Raw genomic sequence first — 20883 nt, 5'->3', positions numbered from 1 at the left:
GCAAGTACCCTTACATAATGAGATAACATGCAGAAAACCCCTACCATTAACACGGCATTTGAATTGGCAATCACATCCTTGGGCTCTGAGTCGATAGCATTTATACAAGAGCCAATAGTGCCACAAGACCACGGTGAATAGTGAGAGAGATGGTCTTCCTCAAATTTAGTTCCGCTTAAATCACTGACACTCTCTGAGAACTATGGAAAAGGGAATAAATAAGTAGTGAATAATAAAAACAGGGAAGTCAGTCTTAAAATAAGAAGAGACATTTACTGCTATTTAGTTAAATTATCTCAAAAGTCAATGAAGGAGTTCTAGCTGTATTCAAGATTTGACTCAGGTACAACATAACCCATTCAGTCAAATTTTAAACCAGTGCAGCTGACAGCTGTTAAAGAAGGGCAAGTTTTGCCAGTACAAATAACTGTCTGGTCTGCCAAGATGGGAGACTAAAATTAGTGTCACTAAGTTAGTGGCAGGTTTCTTCAGGCAAATACCTACAGCAATTAAATTGAGAGAAAGCCATGCATTTTCCTTTTATGTATAAACCAGTGACTGATAAAAGCATGACTTGGAACCCTCTAACCTGGATGAAAAGGACTAAATCCTGATCTACCTTGAAGTCCCTTATTGGGTGCATTCAAGTACCTTACAAGACCTTTTCTGAATAATCACAGCCTAACACCTCAAATATCATCAACAGAACTGTCAAACCACAGCAAGGAGTGCTTGGCATAGTGGTTGTCAAACTAGTTTCTGGATGCATTTAATTGACACATACAAAAAATAACATTTTTTTTTCTTCAAAAGACAACTCTTGCTATTTGTTGAGTTTCCATTCTTGTTAACAGGATTTATCACATAAGTACACAATGTTCTACCAATGCCTTTTGCCACTTTAACGGGATACGTATTCTCTGGGACTTCACAAGCACCTGTAGCTTGATTCAGTCTACTCATCATGTCAGTGTCATTTGGAATATAAGAGGGAAAGTCCTTCTTAATGGAAAACAATTGTTCCCTACACAAAAACCTGGAGGTTCACAAAGCTTGTTCAATAAAATTACATTTCCTTTAGTGAGGGTAAATCGAATCACTTCATTTCTTGATCTTTTTTCAGCGATCATGTTTAGCATCACCTTAATATCAAATTGAATGCATTCCCTATTAGATATTACTCTCCTTTTACTACAAGATTAAATTAATTTTATGAACAATAGATGGCAGGATTACTAAACGACATCTTACAGAAATAGGAAGGGAAAACAAGCTCTTTGGCTTCCCACCTCTGTGCTGAAATCTACGCTGAAGAGAGGAGAAGGTGGCGTTGGAGATGGTGTTGCCATAGGAAGGGTTGATGATACCAGGGGAGTTTTCTGCGTGTGGTACTGTGCCCATTGCTCTGGCTTCCGTCTTAATTGCTCATCATAACCAGTCTTCAAATGACCACACGGCTCCTAGCAATAATAAATACAGGACAGTATATCCTATCATACTGTAATCAGAAGCCAAATACTTGCACAGGGCACACTTGGACCCCCAAATTCCCTTGGGTCTGTAACCTTCCATTGATATCACTAGAAGAATTTCACAAGGATTTGGAGAAGAACCTGGCCCGTGTACAGCAACTCAAATCCAAAATGCGTAATTAATTCAAGCAGCATGCATGGGAATTAAAGAGGCAGAGGGGGTCTGGTCCTAATCCAGATTAGAGTGGTGTATTTTACAAGCCCATTTCATTAAGGTTAAAAACAAAACAAGAACTTTGTCCAGGTCACATGTCTTGATCACTGTAACCCCAAACAAACAGAAGAGGTCTATGCTAATTATTTACCAACTTTTCAGTAACAACCTTCAGAACCAAGACTACATCCTTCCCTTTCTGGCTCCCACTTACCCTTGGTAAAGGCACAGTCCTCTGTTCATTTGGAGGTTGACAAGCCACAGAGTAATACCCATCCAAAGAGTTGTATCTCTCACGTAATGATGTCTGATAGACAGATGAGTGCATCACATCCATGGGAGGTAAAGAATTGCTCCTAATAATATCATCTCGTGGGTACATCTGTGGGCGCCAGATGCGCCTGCTGTCATAAACTGGAGCATACATTCCAGAAGGGACAGGAGGAACTGGTCCATACGGCTGCGGAGGAGGAGGTTGGTAAGGAGAATTCAGTCGATCTCGAGGGGGAAATGTACTGTAATGATCGGCATATGGCACGGAAGCAGGTGGGAGGGAGGATTCTGGAACGTTATTGGACCTCACAAAGCGAGGAACACAAGGAGCCACACCAGCTGGTACTGTTGGAGGTGGTGGATAATATCCTTAAAAATTGGAAAAAGGCATATTTAATGTAACCACAAATGACCCAGAATTTTACACCTTCTAAAACTGTAAATACTGTTGATAAGTACCTTTAGAGAATGAAGAGTCACACTTCACAAACCTGTTACTGACCCTATCATATTTCTGTGGAATATAATTTCATGTATGACAATCACATTTGCAGATGTACTGCTGACCCTTTACCACCATGACCCAATTTGGAAAATGAAGTTTCTCTGCCGTTGCTCCTGCATACTGTAGTATAACGATGTAACTGAAAAGACAGCATCTTAAGCGCTTCTTTATATAGGAAGTTAAAATAGTTATCCCTAAAATAAAAAGCTATATTGCTAAAAAAAAAAGTAATTCCAAAGGTCCATAAATAATCATGTCACACTTGGCTTGTTCTTTTTTCTTTAGGGAGGATTGTCTGAATACCTCTACCTTTTGTTTTGCGAGCTTGTGAATGATCTGATGTTAGAACACCTAATTGTGTGCTTGAATATAAACATACACACTGCAACCTAAAAAGATGACTGAAACCTTTCAAAAAATATCTGAGCAAGCACAGAGATGTTAAGTCTCCCAGCATTCTACGCCTCTGGGTCTGGACCCTGTCTATGCACACCCTCATGGATATGGCAGGAGGTGAGCAAGACTAAATAAATGCAATTATTGCTAATATAGGAAAAAGTACATGAAAGACCTCAAGGTTCAAATTCTTCTGGATGCTGAGGTACAAGCTGTGTAACATACAGCACACAAAGACAAGAACCGAGAACAAACTACAGGTCCCTCCCATACTCAGCAACAGACCAGGTTAGTATTCCATTAAGTGAAAATTCCGCTGGTATTTAAAAAAACCCCACAACCCTCCACAAAACTGAGATAAAAGTTATTTCTCAGCATTCAGGCTTACCTAGAGAAAAGTTCAGAGCTATTTTTGATTCAGTGCTCATCTCACTCACCTGTCTGCGGGTATTGTGGAACTTCGTATGACAACTGAGTCCTGGGATCTTGGAAATATTGAACGTTATCAGAATGTGGAGGGTAGACAGGTACTCTGGGAACAAACGGGCTGGATTTTGGAGGCACAGAATTAACTTCTGTTCCAATATTAGGAGGACCAGCTGAGGTAGCTGCTGCCTGGCTTACAGGAGTCTTGGGTGGAGAACCAATTTTACTGAAAAGGATTACCAAGAAATCATTAAACAGATCTTTACTTATTTCTTTCAGTTAGTCATCTCTTCGTGTATACTCCCATATAATATGGAAATTTGGACCATGTCATTTCCTCTGGAATTTTATTTTTCATACCCCAAACTGATACTATTATCACATCTCAGACTTTCTCCTAAGAAAACTCAAAAGTGGATATAAATGTTTTGATATGCACCCAGAAGGTTACATACCACTTGTAAGTGTATTCTGGTAAAGACAAAGGTTTTGAAGAGTTGTTTAGAGGCTCAGTGCTTTCTGGAGAATATCTAGAGAGTTTTAAGGAAGAAAACCCAAACTAGAAGGTTTCCAGGATTATTAAGGGACTACACACTACATGCACCCTTCCTGGTTTCAGGAAATGTCAAATTTTGAGTGCAAGTGTTTTATTTTTATGTAATAACCCAATAGTAAGAAAGATACCTGGCTGAGAACAACAGAATGAAAGATAGAGAGAGAGGTTTACCATTTTATCTATATCGCATGGGAGTATTCGACAGCTAAACCAACCAACGCTAGCTCTGACAACTTGAATCCACAGACTTTGTATAACAGTATCGGCACTGTAGCACAAGATCTTACACAACTCTGCAGTCAGTGAACACCAGCAACAATTGCAAGCTAGGACTACAATTCAGTATCTATTTTTCACCATCCACACGCTCAATGATAATCTAAAAGCAAAATGTTATGCTTGCTTATCTCTATGAAAAAAGTTACCTACTTTTCAGGTAGTGATTCTGTAGGGGATCCAGAAACATTCTGGCCGTTGGCTCCAGTCTTCCCTCCCTTCTTGTTATTCTCCAAAGCTCTCAAGGAGGTGTCCGCACAGCGAGGGATCAATTGGGGAACACCACTTTCTAGATTAGCTATTCCATTAGTACTTGGCACCATCTTCCCTGTTGCTTCAGGGCTTCCTATGACAGAAATTACGTTTCCTGTTGTGGTTGAGACGGTGCTATTTACGCCAACTTTATTTAGAAGGGGGAATGTTCTCACTGTTGCACTGATTTTCTTGTTCCTCAAGCGATATCTATAAACAAACACATGTACAAACACACAAAGAGACAATTCAAAGTGCTTATTGTGCAGTTTAAGATATTTGTAAAATTAGTAAAAGGAAGAGATTGAGAGGAACATGATATCCAAAAATTACAGGACTTCAAATTGGTGCTTATTTTCAACAATCCGTAAATAGAACATCAATGTCTTCCTTGTAACCAAAGATCATCTCTCCTCTTAGAAGATTCACTCCTGTAGTTCTTTGAAAATGGATTTGGGTGAAAACAGCTTCAAGAATGCATACGTTACATACTATCTAAATAACTCACTCTATTCCTTAGTCAATCAAAGCGTAATTAACATTCTCTCTCTTGTAGGTAATATAACTAATCCCTGACAGACACTGGGACTAGACTCAGTTTCAGGAAAGGAAATTTTACTTCATATGGGGTAAAATAAAAAATAAATCTGGAATTAGTTTAGAGATATTGCTTTATTGCACCTTCAATTTCATGTAAAGAGTTTTCACTTCAAAAGATTCACAAATCCTTCCAAATGAATATGTGTACAGAAGAAACAGTTTTCAAAAGTCTATGGAGATTGCTTGGATTTAAATTGAAAAAATACAAAAAAAAGGAAAAAAGTCTCCCATACTCACTTTTCAAGCTCTTCCTGAGAATGAGCAAATGTACAGTTTGTTCCTCTTGGACATCCCCCCTGCTGTCGAAGGTCTCGGCACATACTTGTTTTATATTTGCTGTTTGGTTGTGGCTTTAAGAAAACGCAAACACAAGACATTCCACTTACAATCTAATAGACATTTACATAAAAACAGGCTTAAAATACACAAAACCATCCATGACATGGTTTTACATTTTGCATCTTTAATCAGAAAACTAAGGAAATTTCATGTTGATGGGCTAAGTACTATGTCATTGTATGGATCTCACTGCAGCAAGCTCTGCTGCATTCCATACTCAGAAATGTTAAGTTCTCAAAACCTGAATGCAGTAAAGAACAGTATCATTAGTTATTCCACAGAAAAGGCCATTAATATTTCAAATTGATAGTAATTTTTTTCAAAGTCAAATCTTTCAGTAAATGTACACAAAGACACGTAAGGCAACAATTGAATATAATTACCTGTGGAGTTTCATGGCCTTTTCTACTGTAATTCTGAATGAAATCCACCAGCCCATGTACCACAGTCTTTACAGCGACCATTGCATTTTCCAGCTGCTCCCATGTTGGTGACGCTGCATCTAAAATTATTAAGAGCAGGCTTGTCAGTGTGTCAACTCCAGTATCATAAATAAGAAGCAACTCTTTTAGTACTTCAAAACACCAAGTACTAGGACAGAACTCAGAGAGCCCTCAAGAAGAGTTTATGATATACTATGTTAATTAATGGCAATTTTGAAACCAGGAATGGAGGTTATCATCTTAATAATTTACTTTGCTAGATATGAGAAATATCAAGAAATGTTTTAAAAGCTTGATTTGCATACCTGGATTTGGATCTATGTTTGCCAGGAGCTCTAAATGAGGCCTCAGCCTGTTTAAGTTTGCAGGATCCCCTGTGCGCTGCAAGACAATTGTCAATTCTTGTACACTCTTTGCAAAAGATTCTGGAGATTGGAGCTGAAAACAAAGCAAACATTAGTGTGCTGCATCTTACAACTGTGAACTACTAATCTTAAACACATTCTCATTAAACTGGATCCTAAATGCAATATGTAGTGTCTTCAGATGGCATATAGAGAGTATCAGTGGAGAGAAATGACATTTCTCAGCTCAGAATCTGCCCTATGAAGCTTCATCATAAGACACAAAAAAGGGAATTAGACTTAAAACTACTGGAAAACAAAATGTCTTCATATGAAGACTACACTACAGCAGTAAAAAAGCCTTCATTCTAGTTTAATTAATATTTGACATGACTGAAGACAAAAAGTTAACTCAAGTGGTTCTTAGATTTTCATTATAACATTTGTCAAATCTAATCCTACAAAGATACTAAAATCATCCCACTGACGAACCTTGTCAATAATGGATTGCATGTGTGATTTATGTGCCAAGTCACCATAAAGAAGGGAAGACCATTGTTCTGGTGATATTCGAAGTCCTGCTTCCATGGCAATGTGAACAATTTGGGCATCATGTTCTCTCCGCAAAGCCTCATAACTCCGAAACTCTTCTTTAAGTTGCATCAGAGAAGAATCTTCATCCCTTTTAGTGACCTAATAAATAGCAATAAATACTCTTTTAACAAAAAAAAATCTCCAAGTCTATCAGAAAAAGTTACACAGCACAAATCACAAAAGCATTGCTTTTATATATTTAGCACATACTTAATTTTATTGCATGTATTCATCCACTTAACTAGCAGTGCACAGGCAGAACAGCCAGCTCTTTACATTTTTACAGGATCACAGGTGCGAAACTATACCAACTCCACTACTTCCAACTAGGGAAGTAATCAGATTTGCTTAAGTCACAGACGATAGAGTTAGATATTTAATAGTTCTTCTAGTAGTTTTTGCTACCCAATATTAAAGGATGACTTGAAGAAACAGGAAAGCGTCTAGAAGTGACTTAAGTAATACAAAGGGAAAAAAATTAAGATATTGACATTTAAAAAACAGATTATTTAACTGAGAACCTACTATAAACGTTAAGTAAAATTCTTAGGTTACATATTTGTCATAAAGGTAGCAACAGGTCTCACTATTTTAATGTTTAGTTTAGTGATGTGATAATCATGTTTTTAACTGTGATTCAAAAAGAAAAAAAGACCCATGAAATTAACTTTTCACTCTTCTCCAGATATAGAGTTGGGAACATTCAGTTTAAACAACCTACCCCTATATATGAAAAATAAAGGGGCTCTTCAGTGCAAGGCAGCTAGATACAGACAAAAGAAAAAGGACAGAGAGTGACAAATGTGTTGGAACACAACGTTGGAGCTCAGGCTGAGAGCACTCTCCATGTATGATGTCCCTCTCATGCCTGGTGTCAGAGCTAGGGAAGTTCCCAGGACTACAGCATTCCAAAACTTTTATTTAAAATGCTGAGATTGGGCTCCAAGCTTTGAGAGCACCCAGGCCAGCCTGGCATGTCTGGCCATGGCCAGCTCTTATGGATCTAAATAAAGTCAGAAGTGATCATATTAAAAGATTTCACTTCTTCCTGAAGCAGGCTAGGAGTGCCTACAGAGTCAGGTTTCATGCCTCCTTCAGGGGAGATAATTTCCAGATGATGGGCAGTAGTTACTAATGAGGGCAATAATTCTGGAATCTATTCCAGGTAATTCCACATGTGACTATTTGTTCCTCTTGCAGGGAATTTTAAATATCAAACAACTACTTCATGATGGTTCTACATAAAAATCTTACAATCTACACTATTTAAATGGGTAGAAATTGAATTTATGTAACATTTTACAGGTGAAAGATACCAATCCTAGCTCAGGTTCTCTGGAGTTGCACTAGTTCATAGTAACAAACTGCAAATATTGGTATTTTACCTTAAAGCAAGATGCTCTATACAGTAGCTGCACAACATGACCAATGCTTGTTTTAGAGGCCTGAGGAAATCTTGGTTCTAGCCTTTGTACAACAAAAAGTACCAGAACTTTTCTTGAGAGTGCAGAGCCATCTTCCAGTGCCAGTAATACAAGTTTCAGTGCCTCCTCTTGCATAGCTTGAACATGCAAAAATAAAAGATAGGAAGTGAAATATATTGCCAGAAAACAACAAGGCTATCATATAACAACCATAAGTAGGAGCATTTGAATCATCTTGAACACAATTCCTTATTACTTTTTATTTCATTAATCATAAGAAAAATCTTTGTAAACATTAACAAATTTACTGGTTTAGAAGAAGTATTTAGAAGCACTCTAAGCACAGCAAACAAAGAGCTAACACTAATGTTCAGTAATAAACACATCAGTAGAGCAGTTTTTATACTTTTCTCCACTGCATAGTCTTGTGGCCTTTGTCATTTTGGACATCTCATCAATGCTACACCACAAAACTATATAAAATAAATATGGGAACAGTACAGCAATGCTATCATCAGTTATTGGAATCAAGAGAGGACTACTTCCAGTTTAAACATAATTTCCTTCTCATTTCTGTGCTTGCCTTAGCAACATTCTTAACTAAGAATTTGCTGCTTCTATCAAAGATATAAACAGGATCATGAAAAATTTCAAAATTAAAGTATGTTGCAACTAAAGTTAGGGTGATTGTATTTACAGCTAAAGTATGAACAGGAAAGCATTTGCAGTTTCCTATCCAATTGTAATCACAGGCAGCAGTACAACCAGCCTGTGTTACAGTTACACCGCATGACAAACTGTGTGGAAAGCATGCTTATTTATTCTTCTTTGCCCGGATTTATTGAATACTTCCTCATGATTTCAAAGAACAGTTAATAAGGGAGGGAAAAAAAAACCAACCCAAAACAACACAAAACTTTAAAACAGGAGATTTTACTAACTTTCTCCCTGGCAAAAAGTTGAAAACCAGGAGTAATTACATCTCAACTGAACAGAAGAAAATTCCAAAGAATGTTTTTTGTGTTAAGAAAAGGTATAGCTAAATACACTCTCTTGCAGATTCCACAGGTACTTTACCTGGTCCGAGAAACTGGCATCCTCGTGCCCTGACGGCAGCCCAAAGATTGGCAGAAAGCTGCTGAGGATTTTGGTGCTGCAAGATCAGTTCGGTAACGGTTCTCTCTCCCAGTGATCGAGCTGCCCTCATAGCTCTAACCCGACCCTCTTCCTCCACCAGCTGACAATTCACCAGCGTCACAAGCTTCCTTTGCATTGGACGGCTCAGTGCACTCTGATTCAAGCTTGCAACACCTTCAAAGAAAGCAAGAAATGGCAAACTATTGCTTCTAATCAGATACATTTATCCTAATAAGACAAACAAAAATGTCTAATAGACTGTGTCTTTCTCTAGGACTTGGATACTAGTCACAGGTATCCTCCCTTCTCTTCAGCAACTCTCTGTAATTCATTATCAAAAAGAATTTTAATTAAATTCTTACACTGACATCAAACCCATCCTTTGAGGAAAGTTCAACTTTAGTAGAAAGTTAGCCGCAAGGAAATATCATTAAATAGAGTATTTTGTAAACTTAAAATAAAAAAAAAATCAAGTGTCACAGGTGTGAATAAGCTTTTAAAGATATAAGACAAAATTTATTTAAAAAAGAGAGGATTATCCCATTGACACCTAAAATCAGTGCTGAAAACACAATGCTGTTAAAAGCAAGCTACATCAACATTCCACTGTTCAGCAGGGACTCACCTTTTCCTCCACTTAATGGCTTTAAGTAGAGTGCCAAATCCTCAACACATTTCTTTGCTACTTCATAATGTTTGTTCTCTCCTACATTACTCAACTTTACTGTCTGATGATCAGGTACCTAAGAAAATGCAAGGGGAGGGGGGGGAGAAGAATTATATATACCCGGCTAACCTATCTGATATGCCTACGATGGCACCAACATCACTACTATTAATTACATAACACTGCAGATGTACACTGCTTTTTAGAGAAGTAAAAGACAGGATCCACCCAAGGTATGTAGAATGTAATAAAGAACAACAAAAAGAACTCAAGATGAGCATCAGGGTGATGAAAGATTATTTTTGTTAGTACTCAGCCACTTAAGAACAAAAGCAGGATAGAAAACAATAGCCATGGTCTAATGAGAAGGTACTTAAAAGATGAGTGAAGAACACAAGATTTGACAGGATCATCAGTGTACAAGATCAGCATGATTTATTAGAGAGACAAGAGAAGTTGTAAGACAAAAATTAACTGGCAAGAAAATATGAAAAAAATCAAATGCAACGTTAAAAATAATTTAAGCATAATTTGGGCATGCTGAAATCTTCAAAGACAAGAACTAGCAAACTTGGTGGAAAAAACTCAAAGTAGAGTAACAAGGTCAGACAATGAAAATAGACAGAGTATTAGTCACAATACATTCAAGTGTTTGAAAGACAATTCAAGAAGTTAGGAAACCTGGAAAATGAATGTTGTTGAGATCAAGGCAGTGATCTGACACAAACTTAGAAATAAAAAAAATAATGAAAGGAACATGTGAACTTGACAAACAAAACCACTTTGACATAGGTAGTGTTATTACCAATAGCTGTGTCAAGGCACGTGATAAGACATTAAAAAGCAACATAAAAAGCATCTTCTTACTGCATCACCTGGGTGTTACAGTGAGAGTAATATGAAAAAGTGTATGAATCAACATAAGGTGAACAGACTTATTTAGTCTCCATAAAGCGCAGTACTGATTATATAACCTCTGTTTTGCCACTGCTACGAGACAGCACAGGGAACTTTCCTGGCCTGATTAGCCAGTGTGTGAAAATGCAACTGAAAAGCCATCATCATGCATATTTTAAAAAAAAATATTGTACACGCACACTTCTGAAACTTGGTTAAACAGCTAGCTACTTTCGAACATGTGACATGTAGAAACAAGATTCCTTGCAAGAGTACGATGAACAAATGCAATCTGCAGGTTCACTTTTCTAATGACAATTGTGACAGATAATTGTCTATCTCCTAATAGGTATTTTTCTCCAGTCACAGTTCAAGAGCCTTTTTAAACCAGAATTCAGCTTACAACCAGAACACGTTTTCATTTTATGAGAATGGTCCTGAAAACGGTGTAGTTGCTTTTAGAGTATGTATGGACTTCTAAATATTACAAAATTAAAGTCTTACCATTTTTTAGACTAAAATGAGGGAAAAAGATCAGCACATGTATTGCAACTGGCATGTAAATGGTAATAACACGAAGTGGCAAAACAAAGAGCTGCTGAAATCATACCTGGGCTCCAACTAACTGGAGGAGTGCAAAGTTTACGGGAAGCACATCGATGTCTGTATTGATGGCAGTCTGGTCGAAAGGACATGCCTTGCGATGAAGCTTGTTCAGGCAGGTCTTACAGACAGTATGAGAGCAACCTAAGCTGATGGGTTTGTGCACATTCTCATCAAACTCGTTGTAGCAGATTGGGCAGGACAGAAATTCTGTCCACTGAGCTGCCTGCACAGGCATTGTGGAAGCTGGACACTTGTTTAGCAGGCTAGCAGACCATTATTTCACTGTACTATGTTTTGGCAGCTGTAAGTGAATAACAGAGTATTTAAAACATGCTTTCTGCTAATTTAGAATGATTTTTAATTAAAAAACCCCACCATTTCAATATTTTACAGAATAAAACCAAATCCCTACGTTGAAGTACTCAAAAACCCCAACTTTGTGTTAGTTTAATAATTGTACCAAAAAGGCTCATGAACTGAATTAATGTAGACTACCATAAATTGAAGTCGAACCTATTCACAATAAATGGCATTAAAGTTGTTCTCACAGGATTACATACACCTTTAGTGTAGGAAGAGGAAGACATTTACTGGCACAGGAAGTGTAAAGCCATGAATGACTGTAACCATCTTTCACACTCTCCGATCTAACCTCGAGTTTTCAAACTCCTAACCTCAAGTATTCGAACCCCTGAAAGCATTCCCTGGTTGCAGAATGGGTCTTGGGTGGGGAGAAGACGCAGATTTTTTTTTTTTTGGGGGGGGGGGGGGGGGGAGTTTAAATGTTATTTCCACTTGAAGTAGAACAATGCCTTCCTTCTGCAGATCTTACTCAGATTTAAAGCTTTGCTTTTTTTTGAAAGACAAAATTTCTTTTTCTGTAAAAGACAAATCAATTAACAGAAGTTACGAATCATAAGAAAACACTAAAAGAATGACAGATTAGTTTTTAGTTTTATGATTCTCTTGTGTTACTTCCCCCTTTTCTCCCAAGAACCCATTGGAGCACTCAGGGGCAGAGACCACTGCGTTCAGTTTTGCTTTTCATATCTCTACCTTACACAACAATGCAACTCCACTTCCATGAACTCGCAGCAAGAATCTCTGATGTGTTGAAAATTCAGGTATTTAGGACAAAACTTATGAAACAGCAAACACTAACTTCAGTTGGCCTGCTATTAAGTCTTACCTCTTGAAACATCTCACTCAGTGCAGTGGTACCATGCAGATCGTTTATATAAATGTATTGCAAAGAAAGTATGGATTTACAGAAACTGTTCTGAAAGACATCCTATCTTATATAACTTATGTTCTTGAAAAAGATAACAGACTGAAGAAGTTAATCGAAACCGCTTCCATTCAAGCTTTCATCATGAAGATTTAAATTCAAAGCTTCATGTCAGAGCTAAAGAGCCCCACCCTTTGCTGCAATGTGCAACGACGTTGACTTTCTATGCAACCTAGAGACCAGTTAGTTCACTTCAAGGCTATGAACAAGCTTCTCCTAGCAGCTTGTCAGAAATGCAAATACACAAGTGTTTTAATTACAGGTTTAACTTTTTTTTTCCCTGATGATGGAAAGAAGGTAATTTTTGAGGAAGCTGAGATCTCCCCTCTGCATTTGAATTCACTCTTTAGTGCAATTCCATTGTTGGCTGTGCTACAGTTTAATTAATGCTAAAGTATCGGACCATTGAAATAATTACTAGAACACCAAATAGACTCGATATGTGGATGTATTTTATGTTAATTATGACCATCTGTTTAGAAATTCTATTTAGTACTATGAACATTCAGTGCCCTTTAAGTAACAGGATACTTGTACAAGATGTCCTTATCTCAGTGAGCTTTTCAATATTATGCAGTGATTTTTCCCCCACATGAATTAAATGAATTCCCATAGTAAGTGTAAAACACAATAAACTGAAAGTTGAACCTGTCCTTTCAAAACCATACTGCTGAGGTAAGACTTTTTATCATAAGCCAGAATATTCACATGCATTGAACAAAACAGATTTTCATCCAACTGCTAGGAAGGCACAATCAAAACTCTTACAAGGATAAAAAAAATGCAGTCCTCTAATCTGCTATTGCTGCATGTGTCTCTTAACCAAGGAAATTCAAAAGGAAAACAAATAAAAACAAAACCAAACAATGAGCCAACATGCTAGAAAGATTTTTAGTTCCTCTACAAAGAATGCCACCATTTCCTTAGCACACCTACCTTCAGCTTCCCTACCAAAAGAGCAGGACAAGAGATGCACAGAATTGTAGTGTAAAGCCTTGCAGTAAACACTTTCCTTAAAGCTTTTTGCCAGCATTACCAGAAGCGTCAAGGTACTAACACCAACACTACTGCTGACCTAGGAACACTACCAGTGTTTTTTCACCTGAGTGCAGGACACAGGTAACAGCACAAACTAGGCGACTCTGGGAAGTGTGTTACTACCATGACTCACACAGGGAAAAGTTTAAGAAAAGGCCAGTACACACACAGCTCAGTTGCTAATATGTTGTTGGTTGCTGGCAATCTCCTAATAAACAGTCTCTATTTCCACACTGCTCATTAATTACCTCAAATGTAGGAATCTCTGCTCTGAGAGAGTACCCACATTCAGTTCCCACAGATACTTCAGAGACTTACAAGAAACAGCCACCTCTCTATTTACAAGCTTTTAAAATATAGTTGTTTGTTTTCCTGACCAGCATAGAAATGAAACACAACAGATTCTTAAAGTGTGCACCACCGATTTTTAAAGATCCATCTCTGTGTGTTTAATCATCATAAATGACAGATTCTACTAAGCATGTGTTGACCTTCAGATTTCTTGACAGGAAAAAAAATCTAATTAAATCAGCAAACAGCTGGGGAAAGCTCTCAACTCCTAAAACTTCAAGCAGTCATACACAGAGGAAGTCTCCATACTCTATTAAGCATGCCAGCTATCCTGCCATTCTTGCACTCCAGTGTGTTAAGAAAACAATCTCCTAATTATCATGTCAACTTCTACAAAAAGCATAAGCCAAATGTTTAACAGATTCTTGCTCCTTGTCAGAAACAATGTATTTCACGGATGTCCTCTTGAACAACAAATTGCTCCAGTGCTCCAAATTCAGCAAACAAAAAGAGGAGAGCATAATAAAAGGCAGCAAACTAGATATCAGTTTGGGTTTGAAGTGGAGGAATACTCAGTACAATTACCCTTGGTCTATCTGTTCATTCTGGCAGACATGCTATCTATCTCTATACATACACAGGGCTTCTCTTCACTGTCGAAGTAGAAGCACCCTGCAAAAAAATCCCAAAGAAATGGCCGATCCAGAAACTGGTCAAACATACAAGATAAACAGCTTGAAAAGACATGGTAGTTTTTACTTAAAAGATGTTTACATAGTATAGTTACAATAGATTTTGTAGTATTACTATTAGAAGCAATACTTCAGATGACAAACTGAAAAATGCACAAGTTCAGAAATTACATAATAAATAAAAACTATTACAGCTGAGTAATTTTCTAATACAATAACATTTCCCCACTGTAGTAATGGTTGCAATGGAGTGTAGTAACAGTGATACCATGATAAATGACTGATTTTCTCATGATAATTTTAGACCAGAATATTTGATGAAATGGGAGGGTGGGGAAGTGAAGCAAAACCCTTTCTTGAGTAGTTGTACCATTTACAAATCTTCAAAGTGGTAAGATTTAGATGTTCTTATTTTACATTAACTTTTAGCTACCTAATCTCGTGGCATTCTTTTCAACTAATCCAAGTGATTGTACTTACTCAACAACCTTTGGACATGTTTAATTTAATCCTGATTTCCTAAAGAAATCAATCTTAGGTGATCATGCCTTTTATTAATCTGCTCCTCTCCCAGATGAGCCTCAGAACCCTTGGACCATTTTCGAGCAAACCTGATAGAGATGTATCACGTCTGAAATGTATATACATTCTATGGAAGTTGGTATCTGGAAAAAAGTCTAAATTCACATGCTTCTCAGGAAAGGCTACGGCACCAGGCTTGGCAGTTATCTGTCTGTTCTGCCCACTTTTCTGATCTATCAGGATATACGCGAACAGCCAACCAGAACCCAGCCAAAAAATACCACATTTTGTTCAGATATAATAAAGGGCTATTTGGAAGGTAGGGACACGACAAATCTGCAGGAATTCCAACAAACCTTTAAAGACAGAGGGCTTGATCTATGAAGAGCAGTGTCGAACATTTGGTGCTTGGCCTCCCAAGTTGAGTATTAGTACTTGTTAAGCAAGGCAAGGAGAGGTTTCAGAACCCCACGGCAGGATACTGAGCCAGCATGTTGAGCTGAACATTGCCTGGACTAGCTAATTAGAAATTCTGATGACAGTGCTTTATCTTAAAGTCTACCTTTATGCAGGACTTAGAGGCCTAACACCGGGAGGAGATGTTGACTTCTCCACACCAGAAGTTAACGACCTCAGGAGTTCAACAACTTTACACAAAAAATAAAGGGATATCTTTAGTTAGTGGTGCTGGTGTTGCGTTACATCTTAGTTCAGTGACTAGATTTCTCATTTACACGAAAAGATATAAATTCAATTATTTTTAAATACTTTTAATCCATGTTTTCATCCTACAAAGAAGCATCCAAATAGACACATTTAGGGATGGGGCAATTTCAGTCCCTCTCCTTGAAGCTATTCCTCACACATAAAAGGACCAAATATTCATCAAAGACAACTGCAGCCTCATCTTCAGCTGCCTGAGCAGACGACTTGGATTTTGCTTCATTTTTAAAGATTATTTGTGCATTTTTACTAATCAGTCATTGGATCACATCTAGGTATGGTTCTCCTAGGAAGGAGCAAACAAACCCCAGTGCCTCCTCCCCAGCCACGTGCCCCAATTCCTAGGTAGCATGGTGAGCATGGGTCTCAACTTAAGAAAACTTTCTTCTCTTCAAAGTCAGACAGGTTCAACACGGGGTAGGGAGCAATCCCCTTCAAAACTGCACACTGCCCAGAGTCAGGGCATTTACCAAAATGCAAGATATGCAAGTTCCATCCCTTTTCACAGGAAGGGTTGAAGGCTTGAACTCCGTTCCCCTATAGCCTAGGCAAATGCCTAGAGAAAAAAGCAAAGCAGCAGCGTCACACCAGCAGCCATGTTTCTGAACAACAGCGGCAGTCTTGCAGCTCCACACTAGGTCTGCTCTGCTCAGGCCTACTTGATCAGGTCCCTCGTGGGATACAGGCAAAGGAAAGTCTAATAAGCAGAGCTTCTACAAGAATGCGACATGGAGTAACTGTCAGTGCTGAACAAAGGAAAGTCTTCTCTACAGATGAAGAAAAATCCTGAAACTTATGGGATTATATGGCATTTTCACAAATCAAGGTAGTCCAATTACAATCCCACTGTGGATTTCAGCCTAAATCTTAGAATTCAATTGATTTTTAATCGCTAAATTAAAGAGTCCTTGATATTGACTTGCTCTTAATGTTGACTGCAGAGATCATGGTATTCTCTTTCTTTATTAAGTGATCTCCATTATAATTTTCCATTTATGCAGATTAATCATTTGTTTGCACTATAAGCAGGTAGCTTCTTCAAGCCTGCCTGCCTGCCTTCCTAAATGATGTAGTTCTGAAAACATCCTGCCTTGGTCAAAAACATAGTGTCCACATAATCAAATTATCAGTATTAAATTATTCTCTGAAAGGACTAAAATCTTTTATTCATTTCTCTTCAACTGCCATCATCTACAGATCTAAAAAACTAGCTTCATTAAAGGCTTAGAAAAGGGCCATCCCCATAATAGCTTTGCATCATTCAGCTATGACGGCTTGAAATGAAAATAAATCCTCTTTACAGAGCAGACTTGCTTATTTCTACATTCCATAATATGTCACATGTAAGTCTCTTCTGATCATGTGAAATTCTATATATAAAGCAGAGTCTTTAATGACCATTAAAGACAGTATTTCGATGCCATTTTTTCACTGAACATTAATGCTACTGGGGGTATTTACAGCCCAATTTAAACTCCAGAAAAGTTATCATCAAGGGAAAGCCTGGTGACGTACTAGAATACAGATCTCTAGCCAGACTATGTTTTGCCAAAACACTTATGGGATGCTTCACTTGCTATCTTCTTAAAAAATTAAAGCTTGGATCCCCTCTCCCTCCCTAAAACACATGGCTGAAGAATAACTCCCCATGAACAGCGGTACAACTCACGAATACAAATTTAAGTTCAGGTTGCTCAGAGGCTGCCAAAGTTCACTCAATTCAGAGGTAAATCCCCGCCAAGTCAACACTAGAGTCACTGTATCCTCAACAGTTCACACCTGCTCTTTCCTGTTCAAGTGCTGCTAGCAGAAATCCTGTTACCAGATTTTTAAAAGTTTCCTATGTACTTATGTAATGCCAGTGTGGGGTTTTTTTGTGTTTTGTAGGTGTCACTGAGAGAAGAGTTTGTCCTTGCCACAAGCCTGATAGAAATTCAGCTCCTGTAACAGTATTGACTTTTTGGGAGTAACTGAAGGGCAAATAAATGAAAAATTTTCTTTGCCACCAAAATCAGTTGAACTCACACTGAATGCAGAGAAAGGGAATCTATTTCTAAGCAGATCTATTTTGACACAATTACTTCAAGATGAGATACACTTAAGAATTCCTTGCTCTTCATTAATATTTTCAGAGAATAAGGACTCTCCTGGATGGCTTGGCTCCCCATGCCTTTTTTTATTTTTAAAGCATGACCTCCATGCTTAAACTATACATTTTACAAAAGAGAAATTCCGTATTCTAACATGTCCCAAATAATTTTAATGAAATACTAATTCCATTCTGAGACACAGGCAAGAAAGCAGAGGGTTCCATAGGAGTCAGAAAGCATTTTTAAAGTTTGTACAGAAGAGCCTAATATGCCCATGGATATAGATTTTTTTTTTCCCATTTCATTAGAATTGTCCAGTCAGTAAGGAGAGGCCACTTCTATTCATCCCATTAAGGGGTATACAAAATCTTACAAACAAAACATACCATACACCTAACAAAACAAATGCTACCAGCTATTACTCTCTGGATACTGTAAATATTCTATCTCCTGTAAATCAACAAAGGCTTAAATAAAAGAGATCAATACTGAAGACTAGGATTTAAGTTTGAGATATCTCAAGCATTGACACTGAAATTGTTGGAATTGAGTATTTTTGAGAGAAATGGCCGTGACCTCAAAGAGGACAGGAACATGAGTTAATAAGAAACCTTTTCTTGTGGAAAGCTTTGCTTACATTGCAGAAACAAGAAAAAGTTCATTAAAAAGGCATGTACTTCTCAGGAAAGTGATTAATTACAAAAATTAAGAATTCAGTGCTTCACATAATAATACTTATACTAGCAATGCAAACTTCAATTTCTAGAATTTCTACAGATGTTTAACACAGACCAAAAGGTCAAATAAGAGTAGTTTGATTCAGAAAAATTTACAATTGTACTTGTAGGTTCTCATTTGAAATGAGAAGCTCTTTTCTGTCACAATTAAAATTTTTATATCCTTGCAATTCAAAAGGCTGTTTTTAATTTTTGTTTCAACATTATGATACAGCTATAACAGGCATGATAGAATAATCTACAAGAGTAGCTACAGGAATTACAACTAAATCCAACCAAAATCCTAAGTTTGCACTTAAAGTGAACCAGACCTAGATCAGAAATTTTCCTGGTCACCAGCCTAAACTTTGCCATTATTTTCACTCATTAAAGATCCACGCGATTCCACTCTGAACCCTGACTGTAACGGAATATTCATCACTCTCCAATCAATTGCTGCCCTCTTCTAGGCTTTGTGCTCACTTCTACATGTAACTTAAAATCCTCAGTGCACCTCAAGCATCAGCAGAACTAAGACATGCTTTTCCTGCTCAGTTGTTTTGTTTTGTTGTTTAAGACACGTTAAACGTGACACGATGGGTGCAGTTCTAGGGCCTATTTTCCACCATGACTCTTCTCCACCATTACCCTAAAGCACAGCTCCACAAGAGTGGGAATACTCGTGATACCGGTGCAATTCTCCTCCGTACTGGAGGACACCACAGAACAGGCTGGTCGGTGCTGAGGCATACCGAAAGGGCTGCCAGCGAGGTAACCGGGAGCCTCACCGTCTGCCGTTCGCCGGTGCCAGCGCGGAGCAGCCCCGGCGCACGCCGCGGGAAGGCCCAGCGGGTCTCCTCTCAGCCTCGCCCCCCCCCCCACCTCCGCCAGGCCGCTGTCAGCAGCCGCCGGCCGCGCACCTGTGCCCAGCCCCAGCTCTTGCCGTCATTTCGAAGCCGCCACCAAATGGCTGCCCCACGTCCCCCGGTTGGCCCAGCAGCCTAGCGGCGAGGGGGAGGGGGGCGGGCGGGCAGCCCCCTCCCCCGTACCGCAGCGACGGCCGGTGCCCGGCGGGGCAGGGGCGCTGACAGGCCGCGCTCGGCGGGCGAGGCCCGGCCCCGCTCCTCGCCCGGATTCCGCAGCGCCGGGACCCCACAGGGCGCCGGGAGGCGGGGGAAGTGGGGGGGGGGGGGGGCGGGCGGGGCCCCGCCGGGTCACCGCGTCCCCCGCGCCGGCCGCCCCCACCCAGCCCGCTCCTACCTGCGAGGCGCGGGCGGCGGGGCCGGGAGTAGGCGGCGGCCCCGGCCTCTCACACGCCATGGGGCGAGCAGCGCGGCGCGGCCCGGCGGAGGCAGCGGCGGGGGCCTCGGCGGCGCCTCCTCATCGCGCTGACAGCCGGGAGCACCGCCCCGCCCCCTCTCGCGAGACCCGCCCGCCGCCGCGCGAGAGCCCAACGGCCGCGCCGCGCCCGCCACCGCCCCGCACGTGACCACCGCGGTGGGAGGGGGCTCGCGGGGCATTGTGGGAGCCGCCTGGCGAGCAACCATCGAGACGTGCCCGGCCCCGTGGGGAAGCGAGGGCCATAGAGACGGCGTGGCGGAGCGGCAGCCGCCGGCGCCCCCTGGCGGAGCGCCTAGCCTCGGGGACACCTCAGCTGCTTCTCGACGCGCACCGCCCCGTCTTCCTTGCTAGCGTTGATTATTTATTTTCCTTTCTCAATTTCAATCAATAACTTTATCATTACTAGCGCTCAGAAGAATGAGGGCATTGGAGGCCATCTCTAGCGCACGTCGCTTGTCCCCGTGCCGCCTGCCGCGGCCTGAGAGGTGAAGCCGCCACGCAGACGCCGGGGCCCGGCGAGGCCACCTCAGAGCACAGAGGCGGTGTGGGGAGCGCCTGGGTTGCTGCTTTACCACAGGCCACCTCAGAGAAAAGCCCTGGAGCAACACCTCATCTTTCTGGTCGCTCACAAAGATCAAAACAGTTTTCTTAATTGAGGCCGAGGCAGCACAGAGTTGTGATCTCTGAGGAGAAAGCCTTCATCGGACAAGCAGGTGCTGCTGACAGACCGTTCTGAAGGACACCAACAACACGTTACTAAA

The 20883-nt window shown here is 39.9% G+C and overlaps 1 protein-coding gene and 1 non-coding gene across 6 annotated transcripts in view; both read right to left on the bottom strand.

Moving 5' to 3' along the window:
- The window catches only part of RC3H2 (ring finger and CCCH-type domains 2), a 30916-nt gene extending 10697 nt beyond the window's left edge, over positions 1-20219 (bottom strand). For 2 of the 5 annotated variants that reach the window (XM_054848483.1, XM_054848487.1), the window contains exons 1-14: positions 20042-20219; positions 11426-11722; positions 9877-9994; positions 9192-9425; positions 8076-8251; positions 6589-6789; positions 6058-6190; positions 5693-5811; positions 5208-5320; positions 4272-4580; positions 3298-3512; positions 1901-2328; positions 1290-1460; positions 45-200 (exon numbers count right to left, since the gene is read on the bottom strand). In XM_054848483.1, coding sequence (XP_054704458.1) covers positions 45-200; positions 1290-1460; positions 1901-2328; positions 3298-3512; positions 4272-4580; positions 5208-5320; positions 5693-5811; positions 6058-6190; positions 6589-6789; positions 8076-8251; positions 9192-9425; positions 9877-9994; positions 11426-11656 — 2604 coding nt within the window. In that variant the 5' untranslated portion in view covers positions 11657-11722; positions 20042-20219. Of the gene's footprint in view, positions 1-44; positions 201-1289; positions 1461-1900; positions 2329-3297; positions 3513-4271; positions 4581-5207; positions 5321-5692; positions 5812-6057; positions 6191-6588; positions 6790-8075; positions 8252-9191; positions 9426-9876; positions 9995-11425; positions 11723-13645 lie in introns of all 5 variants that reach the window. The other 3 variants (XM_054848484.1, XM_054848485.1, XM_054848486.1) reach the window with 3 other exon arrangements.
- LOC129215692 (small nucleolar RNA SNORD90) lies at positions 6279-6392 on the bottom strand. Its single transcript, XR_008580070.1, has one exon. It is a non-coding gene; the product is annotated as a small nucleolar RNA SNORD90 (small nucleolar RNA).
- Positions 20220-20883: the final 664 nt, after the last annotated feature.

This window comes from Grus americana, chromosome 20 (assembly GCF_028858705.1).
Source record: "Grus americana isolate bGruAme1 chromosome 20, bGruAme1.mat, whole genome shotgun sequence".
Classification (NCBI taxonomy): Eukaryota; Metazoa; Chordata; class Aves; order Gruiformes; family Gruidae; genus Grus; species Grus americana.
This window is presented reverse-complemented; position numbering and strand designations above follow the sequence as displayed.